Source organism: Carcharhinus amblyrhynchos, chromosome 9, assembly GCF_965287045.1.
Source record: "Carcharhinus amblyrhynchos chromosome 9, sCarAmb.v2.hapA, whole genome shotgun sequence".
NCBI lineage: Eukaryota > Metazoa > Chordata > Chondrichthyes > Carcharhiniformes > Carcharhinidae > Carcharhinus > Carcharhinus amblyrhynchos.
This window is the reverse complement of record NC_137332.1, coordinates 51,752,296-51,764,853: the sequence shown is the minus strand read 5'-3', so window position 1 is coordinate 51,764,853 and position 12,558 is coordinate 51,752,296. Positions and strand designations below refer to the sequence as shown.

The following is a 12,558-nucleotide window of genomic DNA, read 5'->3' as shown; positions in this document are numbered from 1 at the left end:
GTCATTTATCAACCCTTCTACCTATATGTGTATATATCTTTAAAATTCAACATTACCATTGTCCCCAGGAGGAATAACAAAGGTCAGGATATATATGGTGACTGAAATACAATGGTATCAAAAAGAAGAGAAAAAAAATCTTGCGCTTAAGAAGCACTTTATTATTTGACTAAGAATTGTCTCAAAATGATTCACAATGTTACTTTCTAGTCCATTTATTATTATTACCACAGCAACCAAACTGCACAAAGCACGATCTCACAAACCACGTCGCTATAGTCAACAGGTGGGTGTTTGATGATGTTGGCCAAGACACTGGGAGACTCCCAGTGTCCCAGTCTTTGGATCTTTAATATTCACCAAATAGGCAGGCGGGATCTCAGTTTAACAATTCATCCAAGAAGTGACACCTCTGATTAAACAGCACATCAGTTTAGAGCAAGGCTGAAATCTTTCATCCTTGTTCATGGCTGGGATTTTCTGGTGCCATTGAAAGCGAATGGAGTTTTAGCTGGAATGCCAAATTCCCCATCCCCGCTGGTAATAGATCCTGTTGAGGACCAAGAGTGGAGAATCCTGCCTTGTGTGTTTATGCCTTGGGATTGGTCCCAGTGATTAGGATTAGGCTTGGCTGTGAATAGCCTGTTTACACTCACTGGAAACACTCACAGAGAATCGTTATTTGTAAGAAGGATGGCCAGTGCTTGTGCTGCCCTACCTTAAAATTAGTAACATCAAGAGAGGTGGAAAGAAAAATTAGTAAGAAAAGGATGATCAATAATACTGTGAGCGTAAAGCACTGCAGAATTTTGTTTTTTTTCTGTCAGCTGAAAGAGCTAAAATTAGAAGTTCACGGAAGGTCTTTGTTTTTTTAAATAACTTAATTTTTTCAAGATGTTCTTTGATGGCTTTCGAACATTGAGACGAGAGAACTGAGTTCGCAATTGGTAAAGATGTTTATAACAGTGCCCTCTAGCGGCCACCATAGTTTAAACAAACATTCCAAACAAACGTTTGTTGCCTTTCCTTTCCCTCTGTAGGGTTATGTTTGAAGAAGATGGCTTTTGTCAGCCGTACAGGGGTATTGCCTGTGCAAGGTTCATCGCAAACAGCAGCATATACGTGGATTCGCTCCAGATGCAAGGTGAAATTGAAAATCAAATCACAGGTATTGGTTTTTGATTTGATTTGATTAATTATTGTCACACGTATTGGTATACAGTGAAAAGTATTGTTTCCTGAGAGCAAAACAGACCATTCATAGAGTTTATCAGAGAGAAAAAAAGGAGAGGACGCAGAATGTAGTGTTACAGTCATAGCTGGGGTGCAGAGAAAGATCAGTTTAATATAGATAGGTTCATTCAAAAGTCTATTAGCAGCAGGGAAGAAGCTATTCTTGAGTCAGTTGGCACATGACCTCAGACTTTTGCATCTTTTCCCTACGGAAGAAGGTGGACGAGAGTACGTCTGGGGTACGTGGGGTCAGTGATTATGTCGGCTGCTTTGTCGAGGGAACGGGAAGCGTAGACAAAGTCAATGGAGATTGGTTTGTGTGACTGGGCTACGTTCACAACTCTGTAGTTTCTTGTGAACAGGAACCCTACCAAGCTGCGATACATCCAGAAAGAATGCTTTCTATGGTGCATCTGTAAACATTGGTGAGAGTTGTTGTGGACAAAAATGATGAGCTGTACCTGCATTCATGCTTTGATAAAGGGTCTAAGGCTGTGGTCAGGCTGAAAGTTAGAAGCTTTTACTTCAGTTAGTAAATTATGGGTTTGGTCTCTGGTATTTGTCAAGTTGGCTGAAGTGCTGATCAATGGCTCCATAGACACTCATCTCCTTCCAATAATCTGCTAAAGAGCCATTCAAAATGTGTGAACCAGTACATTGTTGAAACAGGAGATGAGAATTGTGGACAGGTCCAATTTGTTATCCAGGCTGATATCTAAGGATGTGCATTTTCCAACAAGTTATACTGAGTAGCCATCAGAAACCATCTTGCTGTTCCATTTGAGATGAGGTAGCTTAGCACTGACTTGGAATTGAAATTGGGACCTTTGGAGCCCTCAGCATTTAGTTCCACACATGGCAGTGAATTTACCCACTAACCTAACCAGAGGATCTTTGGGACATTAAAGGGCAGAATTCTTTACAGTTATCTAATTGTCCTGAAATATTTTTCTTGGAAAAGAAGGGTCTCTTGTAAGTTCATCTAATGAATATGTTTTGATGTAATTTATTGAAGAATTTCTGTAATTTTGATTATTCCCCAAAGTTAAATTGAGCTTCATCAAGTAGTTTATTCAATATAATTATTGCTACTGATTTGGAAAATTGCTTAGAGCTTTAAACTATATCAAATTAGTAATCTTGCTCATTTACTCCGTAGCTGCTTTCACCATGATTGGAACCTCAAATCACCTAACAGATCGTTGTTCCCAGTTTGCCATCCCCTCGCTGTGCCACTTTGCTTTCCCTTACTGTGATGATACCTCATCAGTACCCAAACCTCGTGACCTTTGCAGAGATGAGTGCGAGATTCTGGAAAATGACCTTTGCAAGACAGAATATATTTTTGCCAGATCAAATCCTTTGATCCTAATGAGATTGAAGCTGCCAAACTGTGAAGACCTTCCCATGCCGGACAGTCCAGAAGCGGCAAACTGCATGCGCATCGGAATTCCAATGGCTGAACCCATCAATAAGAGTACGTAAATACGCGTTCTTCGACTGAAAGAGACTATAGATTATTCCAACAGTTTGAGAGCTTTCTCTGTATTTGTTGTTTATATTCTGTTCACTTCTTTACTGAAGGTAGTATCTGATGTCGGGGAATAATTCCATAAGTGTCAATAATCATCTCCCTCCAATGGCTGTTCTTTATGAATGAACTAGTCCACGGGGGGTGGGAGGGGGGTGGGTGGGCAGTGTTATCGGATATATTCTGTAGAGGGGCATTGTAATCAGCAGCTGAAATCCTGATTCATTTCTTTTGCCTCATCTTCCCCCACAGCAATCCCTAACCCAGGGCAATAATCTCTGTGACGCTGCCTAAGCTAAGATCAAGTAACTGAGCAGAGACTTTGGGGCTGTCCTGGTGTTCATAGCTCAGGATAATGTATGGTGCTAATAGCTACTAAACAACTGGAGTGTCAAACTCAGCTTTCATGGTCAAATAGTTTGCCAATTAGGGATTAAACGTGAAGTAAAAATATCGAGCTGCATTCAAACAAGGAAAGATACTGTTGTGTTACAAAAGTTTTTCTTGGTTAATATAAACATGGCTATTAACAGGTTCACAATTACAAGTACCTTGTTTTCCTTCTCACCCATTTTCTCTCTTTCTAGAACGCTTTGATTTCTTGGTAGGATATGGTTTCATAGGCAGCAGTTGGTCACCATTCTTCTTAATGAATGTCAGCAAACCGTTTGACCACAAGGAGCATCACAGCTGAGCCTGATTCTTTGTTTACCCAACATCCAGATACAGCATTTTCCAATAGGGATTGTTGTACTGATAGAGAGTATGAACCCCAGTTCACTTGCCTTACCTAACTCAGGGTTACCGTGGCCAATTTAGTGCTCTACAGGTGGCTCGGGCTGAGCTCAGCTTACTAACTCAACACCAATTAGGAACAGAACCTGAAACATTCTTAGTTTATGACTTGGGGATTTGCTAGGAAACTTAATTCAACCATCAAAAAAACCTCAAATTATCAAAAATCTTTTTCACTGAATGGTATTTTCAAAAGGATTGGCTGATTGGTTGGCTAGTTGACTCTGGCTGAGGCATTGCCTTGGAGATTATTTAAAATAATCAGCAACGATTGTAATATGGCTCAGTTAAGCTCGCTAGGAGCGACATACATTCACATGCAGGGACCGTTCTCTTCAAAGAAAAGAGAGATATTCAAACCTTGCACCTTTTTTGAATTACTGGGAGTTTGGGGAGCCTATAGTTCCTGGTTGCTTTCTCCAGGACAACACCTTGGCCAATCAGAGTTGACTCGCAAACCAATCAACACCTTTTTCTGCTGTAGTATAAATTGCTGTGGTCGTTTAAAATTTGGCACTCGTTGTGTTTATCCTTATGAGGAAAAGTTTAACATCTCTCCTTTTAGCAGTGTTCAAACTCGATACAACCAAGCGACAGCTTCTCTACTGTGTGTCTTTGCTCCCCTCACAGATCACAAATGCTTTAATATTAGCGGTATCGATTACCGGGGCACCGTGAGTGTCACCAAATCGGGTCGACAGTGTCAGCCATGGAACTCTCAGTATCCACACAGTCATTCGTACACTGCTGTTAAATATCCTGAACTCAACGGTGGCCACTCATATTGCCGTAACCCCGGGAATCACAAGGACGCTCCGTGGTGCTTTACTCTGGATGAATCGGTGAAATTGGAGTTGTGTGAGATTCCACTGTGTGGTAAGCACCATGTATCGAAATTTCTGAAAGAGGATTTGATATATAATGTATTGGGTCAGTATACTGGATTTTTACAGTACTTTGAAGTTTGTTTATTTGTGTTGCAAGTAGGCTTACATTAACACTGCAGTGAAGTTACTGTGAAAATCCCCTGGTCGCCACACTCTGCCGCCTGTTCGGGTACACTGAGGGAGAATTTAGCATCACCAATGCACTTAACCAGCATGTCTTTCCGACTGTGGGGAGAAACCGGAGCACCCAGAAAAAATGCATGCAGACACAGGGAGAATGTGCAGATTCCACATAGATAGTGACCTAAGCCAGGAATCGATTCCTGGGTCCTTGGTACTATGAGGCAGCAGTGCTAACCACTGTGCCACCAAGATCCTGAGTTCATGACAAAAACACAAGATTCCAAAAAGCACAAGATAAGCCAAATCAACAAGTAGTGATCAGGCAACACCATGTCTGGGCTTTCAAAACTTGGACATTGTCCTTCCCTCTTCCTTCCCACTGTGTGCTTTGTTGTGTCTTATTATTAATGAACTAAGATGACTTTTTTTCTTTGAAAACCAGACTCCAAAGAAAACAACAAGATGGAGATCCTTTACATCCTCGTCCCGAGTGTGACGATTCCCCTGGCAATTGCTCTTTTGTTCTTCTTCATCTGCATTTGTCGTAATAATCAAAAGTCATCAACACCTGTTATCCAACGGCAGCCAAAACCTGTCCGAGGGCAAAATGTTGAAATGTCCATGCTGAATGCATACAAGCCAAAGGTAAGAGATGGTTGCTTTGTGTTATTTGTTCCTCTTATTATGTCCATGTTATAAATTCTTTTCATTATCTTCAAAATATGGATTGTATTCACCCTTCAGAGACTTATCCATTGTGCAGAAAGCAGAAACATTGACTGAGAAATTATGAGCTGCTTCTGTTCCATCGCTGTTACTTCATCAGCAATGCAGTGAAAGCTCTGTGAAGGGTTTTATGCAGCAGCAGATGTTTTCCGAACATAGCCAAAAGTGGACAACAACTCCCACTTCAGCCAGCGGCAGGATCCAGGAAGGCATATTCCCAGCAATGGCTACTTAGTTGGGACTGCTGCCAGGAGCTGCTTGTCCAATCACGGGGCTGGAAACTCAGCAGCGTCATCATTAAGGTGGCCAGTGCTGAGAAAGCAGCTGCAGACTGATAGCTGGGTGCCTTCAAAGATTAGTAAGTGGTGTGGGGGGACACCGAGCACAGGCAGGCAAGCAGGCTACAATATTCATTGGCTGGGTTGGTGGTCTTGAGGCACAGTGGGAGGAGGGGGGGCACTTTTGTGAACATTGGAGCACCAAAAAAGATGAACTTCCCCTTATTTTCATACACACATGTCCTCATCCCCTGTACCCCCAATATTTCCCCAGTGCACACTAGGAGGCTGCCAGGTTTCACTGGGGAGAGGAGTTTCCCCTGTGCAGCCACGCCTCCCCCTCAATGTGTGCAAAAATGCTCGACTTTGGTTGACCACTTAAGTTGCTCAGTTGTGTTCCTGGTGGGCAACTATTCTGCCAACTTTCCTGCTGCTGACAAGTTGGTATAGTGGCAGGAAGATGTTATGCCTCCCCCAATGTTTTCCTGTGCCATTTTGTCAGCCTTCCCCCCTCTCCTAACCCAATCCCGTAAGCCTGGTAAAATTGCAGTTTGTACGCACTTTCTGCCGTACTACAACAAAAAAAAACAGTGACGAATTTTCTTGCCATAGCTGAGTTGCACCATTGTAACAATCATCGGAAACATGCAATACATTTAACATGCACTCCCTCCCCAGTTGGTAAAAGTAGGAAGTCTCGCCACACCAGGTTAAAGACCAACAGGTTTATTTGGAATCACAAACTTTCAAAGCGCTGCTCTTTATTCACCTGATGAAGGAACAGCGCTCCAAAAGCTTGTGATTCCAATTAAACCCATTGGATTTTAACCTGGTGTCGTGAGACTTCTTACTGTGCCCACTCCAGTCCAAAGCCAGCATCTCCACATCACGGTTGGTAAAAGCTTTTACACTTGTGTGTGATGCGTACATGGATTTTGGGTCTATTTTCCTGTGCAAACTTCTCTGTGGCTTATGTTGCCAAAGGATGAAAATGGACAGAAAATAGGTACAATGCTAACAAGACTGGCCTGTTTGAAAATTCAGATATAGCACACAATTGTGGTGTTAATTGCTGAACACCATAATTTGAACTTGCTGGGGGTGCTAACCAGAAACCTGCAGGTTTAACATTGAGGTGCTGATAAAACACAATCTTGGTACTGTATGTGGGCTGCTAGCACCCACTTATGCTGAAGGTGTAGGAAGCACAGAACGGCACAGAATGGCTCAGGGGCCAAGGGAGTAAGCACAGATGCTGGAGATCCTGCTGGAGGAGTCCAGAAGAGAGTGCTATCCTGTACCCACACTGGGAGGGATGCCACCTCAATCTCCTGAACTACCATGTGTGTTTCTCATGCAATAACTGGGGCTGCTCTGACTAGCCTCATGCCCTCCTCCCATTCCTTATCCAAGTTAGAGGGGGAACCCCTAGCAAGATGCCAATGACCCAGCGTTCCCTTTCTCCTGGTGACTCCTACAAGGTGTCCAATAAGGTGGAGTAGCACAGCACTTACTCTTTTTAGGTGAAGTCCTCAAAGAATTTCCGGAATAAATCTTGCTGGAGTGTTGGTGAAGTCTTGACAAAGTGTCCCAGAAAGTCTCCCACTGTGTTACAGACATCCTCTTCACAACTCCAGCAGCAATGGCCATGAAATGGTGAGTATCCCTTTAAATAGCACTTGAAATCAAAATCTGTGCTGTGTTTATTCCCCAACGGTCGGTCACTGTTAGGAGAGGGCATCAGTTGAAGCACTTATCATTGAATGCCATGCAGCCTCTTTAATGAGAGATGGAAGGCATTTTAAATGGCAACCAGCTTTTTAATAAGCTCCAAACAACCCTTCTGACTTGAAGTAGCTGGCTTCAAATCCTTTGTAGTCATGATGTGGATATGCCGGCGTTGGACTGGGGTAAACACAGAAAAAAGTCTGACAACACCAGGTTTCAGTCCAACCAATTTATTTGATAGTAAATTCACTAGCTTTCGGGGTTTGCCCCTTCGTCAGGTGAATGGAGAGTTCTGGCCTCAGACAGAGCATATAAAGCACAGACAGTTTACAGATTACTGATTAGAATGAGAATCTTTACACCTAACCTGCTGTTCAAGTCCTAAAGTGGCCAACAATGTGAGTGGAAGGAGCACTGATCGCAGGTTAAAGAGATGTATATTGTCTCCAGACAGTACAGTAGTAAGTGAGGTTTTGCAAACCCAGGCAAGTCACGGGGGTTACAGATAGTGCGACATGAACCCAAGATCCCTGTTGAGACCGTCCTCATGTGTGCGGAACTTGGCTATCAGTCTTTGTTCAGCGAGTCTGCGTTGTCGTGTGTCGTGAAGGCCGCCTTGGAGAATGCTTACCCGAAGGTCAGAGGCTGAATGGTCACAGGCATTCAGCCTCTGACCTTCGGGTAAGCATCCTCCAAGGCGGCCTTCATGACACACTACAACGCAGAGTCGCTGAGCAGAGACTGATCGCCAAGTTCCGCACACATGAGGACGGTCTCAACAGGGATCTTGAGTTCATGTCGCACTATCTGTAACCCCCGTGACTTGCCTGGGTTTGCAAAACCTCACTCACTGTGCTGTCTGGAGACAATACACATCTCATTAACCTGTGATCAGTGCTCCTTCCGCACACATTGTTAGCCACTTTAAGACTTGAACAGCAGGTTAGGTGTAAAGATTTGCATTCTAATCAGTAATCTGTAAACTGTCTGTGCTTTATATGCTCTGTCTGAGGCCAGAACTCTCCATTCACCTGACGAAGGGGCTAACCCGAAAGCTAGTGAATTTACTATCAAATAAATCGGTTGGACTGAAACCTGGTGTTGTCAGACTTTTTACTGTGTTCAAATCCTTTATAATGAAGGCATCTTGCTGTAAACATGGGCTAAACTGACATTTCAGTTTAAGACCCTATCTTGGCCATCTTTCCATTCTTTAGCTCTTTAAGTGTTTGATGAAAATAATTCCTTGCGTTTAATGCAAATTGAGTTACAAGATCATTATGTGACCACTAGAGGGCAATATCTGCAATGCTATATTGACAATTTTGATTTATGATAGTATTGTCCAATAGGATTTCAATGCTCACCAAACGTGTTCCCCCTTGGCACAGAACATATGCAGTTTTAAACAAATTAGCAATCTTTTGAAAATAGGTTTTAAACCATCAGCAATCAAGACTGATACACTCATTGCCAGAGCCTGGAGAACTGCTTCAAAAGCGATTAGCAATTGCACGGTTCTGCAAAACAAGGCTGTTGCATACATTCACGAAGGGTGGTGACAATCTGTTAACTGAAGTGTTCTGTTTCTGACAGTGTGCTGCAGTTTGTTTCAATAAAAAGCAAATGTTTTCAAGGGTAAACTGTCTCTATTTTATCAGAATTGATATATTAGAGAACTAAGGGAAGGAATCAACAAACCTCTATATATTGGCTTCTTCATTCTGATCCCACTGCCTTGCTTACACTCTGTCACCAGCCATATCTGAACACAACTCCAGACATTTCATACTTTGGTTTATGGTCACTCTCCTTTAATCCATCCTATTATATTAATCGCATCCTATTCCTTTCAAGCGCTCTTTTCAACAAACCCATTAAGATAAAGGCTGAACATATGTAGGTGCGGCTGCATTGCCATAGCTTGCCAAGCCTGCACACTTCAAACTTCATTGGTAACTGTGTAGCGCTGTACATAATTCATACACCATGACTGCTTTGTGGAAACTGCCAACTGTCTACTGAACAAAACCAAGCCCTTACTTAGCGTCCCCATGACATTAGATACTCCAATAAAATTTCCAGAGCAATCATACTGCTGTTGTAAAGGCCAGTCTCACATTACTGCATGTCAGAGAGCGTATAACAGCTTCATGGTTGATTCTTTCTTGCTCAAATGGTCTAGAGAGTGATTGCCATCCTCATACCCAGCAATGTAAGTTTAACACAACTCAGTACTGTGTGGCTTTAAAAATGAAAGCATCAGTTGGCTACATGTCTGTGGCTTATTCACCATGTGGCGATTGACAAGCGTATTGGAAAACACTGATCCATGTGGATCTGTCACTTTTTACAGTTGATCATTTGCAGAATGTAATTAACATTTGATCATTTAAAACTCAATCCTTTAGCCTATCTGGTTTGAGTGATGATTTGCTGATGGCTTGTAGTTTTTATGAAGGATTGGGAATAATATCTTGATGGAAGTTATTCTCATAATTCTCCAAGGCACATTGATCAAACCAACAATGGTGCCCCCTATGGGAAAATGTTAGACATTGGTTATCATGAAATCTAGCACATGTATTAGTTAGAATAGGTGATTTCAGACTCCACCCATGGCTGGAGAAGTTCCAAGGCAGTGCAGGTACCTTTCCTCACTTAGTCAACATCACTAGCTAAAGACATGAGTAGACTAAAGTTATAACTACTTTAGTGACTATACAATGCATGCTAGTATCTACAAAATTCACAATGCTAAATACATGTGCAGATGCCAAAATCAAATTGGGCAAATAATGCACTACTGGCGTAGCATATACAATGCAAGATCAGTGTATTTAATATTTCAGTGGTGCTAGCAGTGTTCAGTACTTAACATGCTGGGATCACGCATGGGTTGAGAAGAATATTGGGCACAAGCAACAATAAAGGGCTCAGTTTGCCTGAAATCTATAGTACTGATTTTTCTTTCACAAAGGTGCACTTGCCAGTGTTTGCCCATTATTTGACCCTGTAACGAGGTGAGGACTCCTGGATCAATTTTAAAAGATCTTGCAAAAGGTCTTTATCAAAGCATTTATTGCGAATGGATGCTGTGTGCCGGGATGCTGCATGGATTCTTCCATTCTCATTATGAGAAGGCCTCCTGAAACTGGATCTTGTTTGGAAACTATTTAATGAGCCTCATACACCATTAGTGTTCATTGCTGGTTGGTCACGTTTTGAAAGAATTTAGCATTTCCAGGGATGATAAGTTGCAGACCTCTATGCTCCATAATGTAAGCTATTAGTCTCCAAACTCTCAACTGTATGTTGTCAAATGATGCCCATCACTATCTAAATCAACATAAAATAATGGGAACATATTTTTTTAAAAAAGCACTGTTGTTTATCAGTCAATTAATAGAATCATAAAGTCGTAGAAACCCTACAGTGCAGAAGGAGGCCATTTTGGCCTCTTGGTAGATAACCTATTATCTACCATGTTGCTCAGAATTATAAATACTTGTATGATGTAAGAATTGTAATAAATTAATTAGTATCATTTTCCTCAGTTTAATTGAACACATATAAATACAATGGAATGGATATGTTTGATTAATGAAATTGTTATCCTGATTACCTTAAAAGTGACCCTCTATGGGACAGTGCATTGGCAATACTGTGCAGAATTGAACAGTAATTGGACAGTACTCTGCAGTATCTTGGAATAATTGGACATTTTTAGGTTTTTTTTTCAACTTTCTTCCCTCGCTGTTGGAATATAGTTTCACAAGTGCTGCCAGAATTTTGTGTCATCCTGCTGGGCATTCTTCATTCTTGAACTTTGACTGCAGTTTAACTGCTGAGGGGGATCGTTGCAGCTGGGTGCAAAGCCTGGTCGCTCCTAATGTCCAGTCACATGAATTGTCTTGCAGCAATCAAGAATGACAATGCTGACTGATAGCATCTCTGCTATCACGAAATACTAAAGGTCATATGAAGCACAGGTGCCTTTGCTCAGGCCAAGTTCAATTAACCCTCAAAGCTGATATGTTTCAGCTCTGTATAACTCACTGATACACTGTCAGTCTATTCCAAGGAAAGTTGGTGAGCTATGTTTATCTATATTTATCATATGCAGCACTTCTTTGATATGGACGATTGGTTCTTACATAAGCAGCTGGTTGCACGCTGCACTGTCCCTAATTGCTGACCCACTTTAAACAGCCACCATACAATGCCGTCCTTTAAGCTATGGACTGTGCTGCCTTCCTTGCATTATTTGATCAGAGCAGGAGCTGGGACTCCTGTGCATCAACTGCTCATGCATCTGTACACACACCATTCTAGTGCCTCACTTGCTTCATCCGTGAGCTGCCTCTGGGGAATGGCTGACATGCACTCTACTCGGAATCCAACTTGCACTAGACTTGACCCAGGAACGCTCGATACGGACACTGAATTGTGGAATTGAGAAGGAGTCCCTTTTCCCAGTCCTGCCATCCCTCACCTTGATCAGCCCAAAATTCAAAAAAATTCCACTTCTCAAGTGGTGATGAAATAGACTGCGCATTGTATGCATAATTAACCAAAACTTTAAAAAGCAAACTATGGCTGACTTTGCCTGACAGAATTCATCTGAAAAAATTCTAGTATAAAAATATTTGCTGGCTGTGTATCATGGAGTACTATTAAAAGTTCAGACAATAGTGCAATTAAGTTGAAATGCAAACAGAATGGGGGAAGTATGCATTCCCAGGTAGCGGGGGTGGGGGTGGAGGGGCGGGGGGGAGCTGCTCTTCCTGTGTGGGCCTGGGTTGTATGCCCAGTTCTGTTTTGCTTGAGATGAAAATCATTCTCGCTGTGTGGTCACTCACTCACATGCAAGCAGTTGAGTGTCAGATTAATATTGCTGTGGCATTTTTCCAAAGAAAAATAGTCAGCAAGCAATCTGAAAGGAACTTCTATAAGATGGATCTGATCCTAATGGTTAAGTATTATGTTTCAATAATATAACATGGTTTTAAGCAAGTCTCTGTGTGTTGAGATTTTGGATCAACACTTGTATTATTATGGCTGCAACATAAATCAATTAATCTCTGCCAATATAAATTATCCAGACAACTTTTACTTTTAAATTTCCTACATGTCATTGCTGATGTGAAAGGGAGTCATCCAATAATGATATCTATGTTGTGCAACCTGACAGGATGTTTGGGTGAATACCTTCGTACTGTGTGGGTTGCCATAGTCATGTGACCTCAGATGACAT

At 41.9% G+C, this 12,558-nt stretch overlaps 1 protein-coding gene across 4 annotated transcripts in view; it reads left to right on the top strand.

Moving 5' to 3' along the window:
* ror1 (receptor tyrosine kinase-like orphan receptor 1) overlaps nucleotides 1-12,558 on the top strand; it is a 266,618-nt gene that overhangs the window by 241,387 nt on the left and 12,673 nt on the right. For all 4 annotated transcript variants that reach the window (XM_080195621.1, XM_080195623.1, XM_080195620.1 and 1 more), the window contains exons 5-8: nucleotides 1,041-1,168; nucleotides 2,393-2,710; nucleotides 4,190-4,435; nucleotides 5,012-5,214. In XM_080195621.1, coding sequence (XP_080051747.1) covers nucleotides 1,041-1,168; nucleotides 2,393-2,710; nucleotides 4,190-4,435; nucleotides 5,012-5,214 — 895 coding nt within the window. The remainder of the gene's footprint in view (nucleotides 1-1,040; nucleotides 1,169-2,392; nucleotides 2,711-4,189; nucleotides 4,436-5,011; nucleotides 5,215-12,558) is intronic.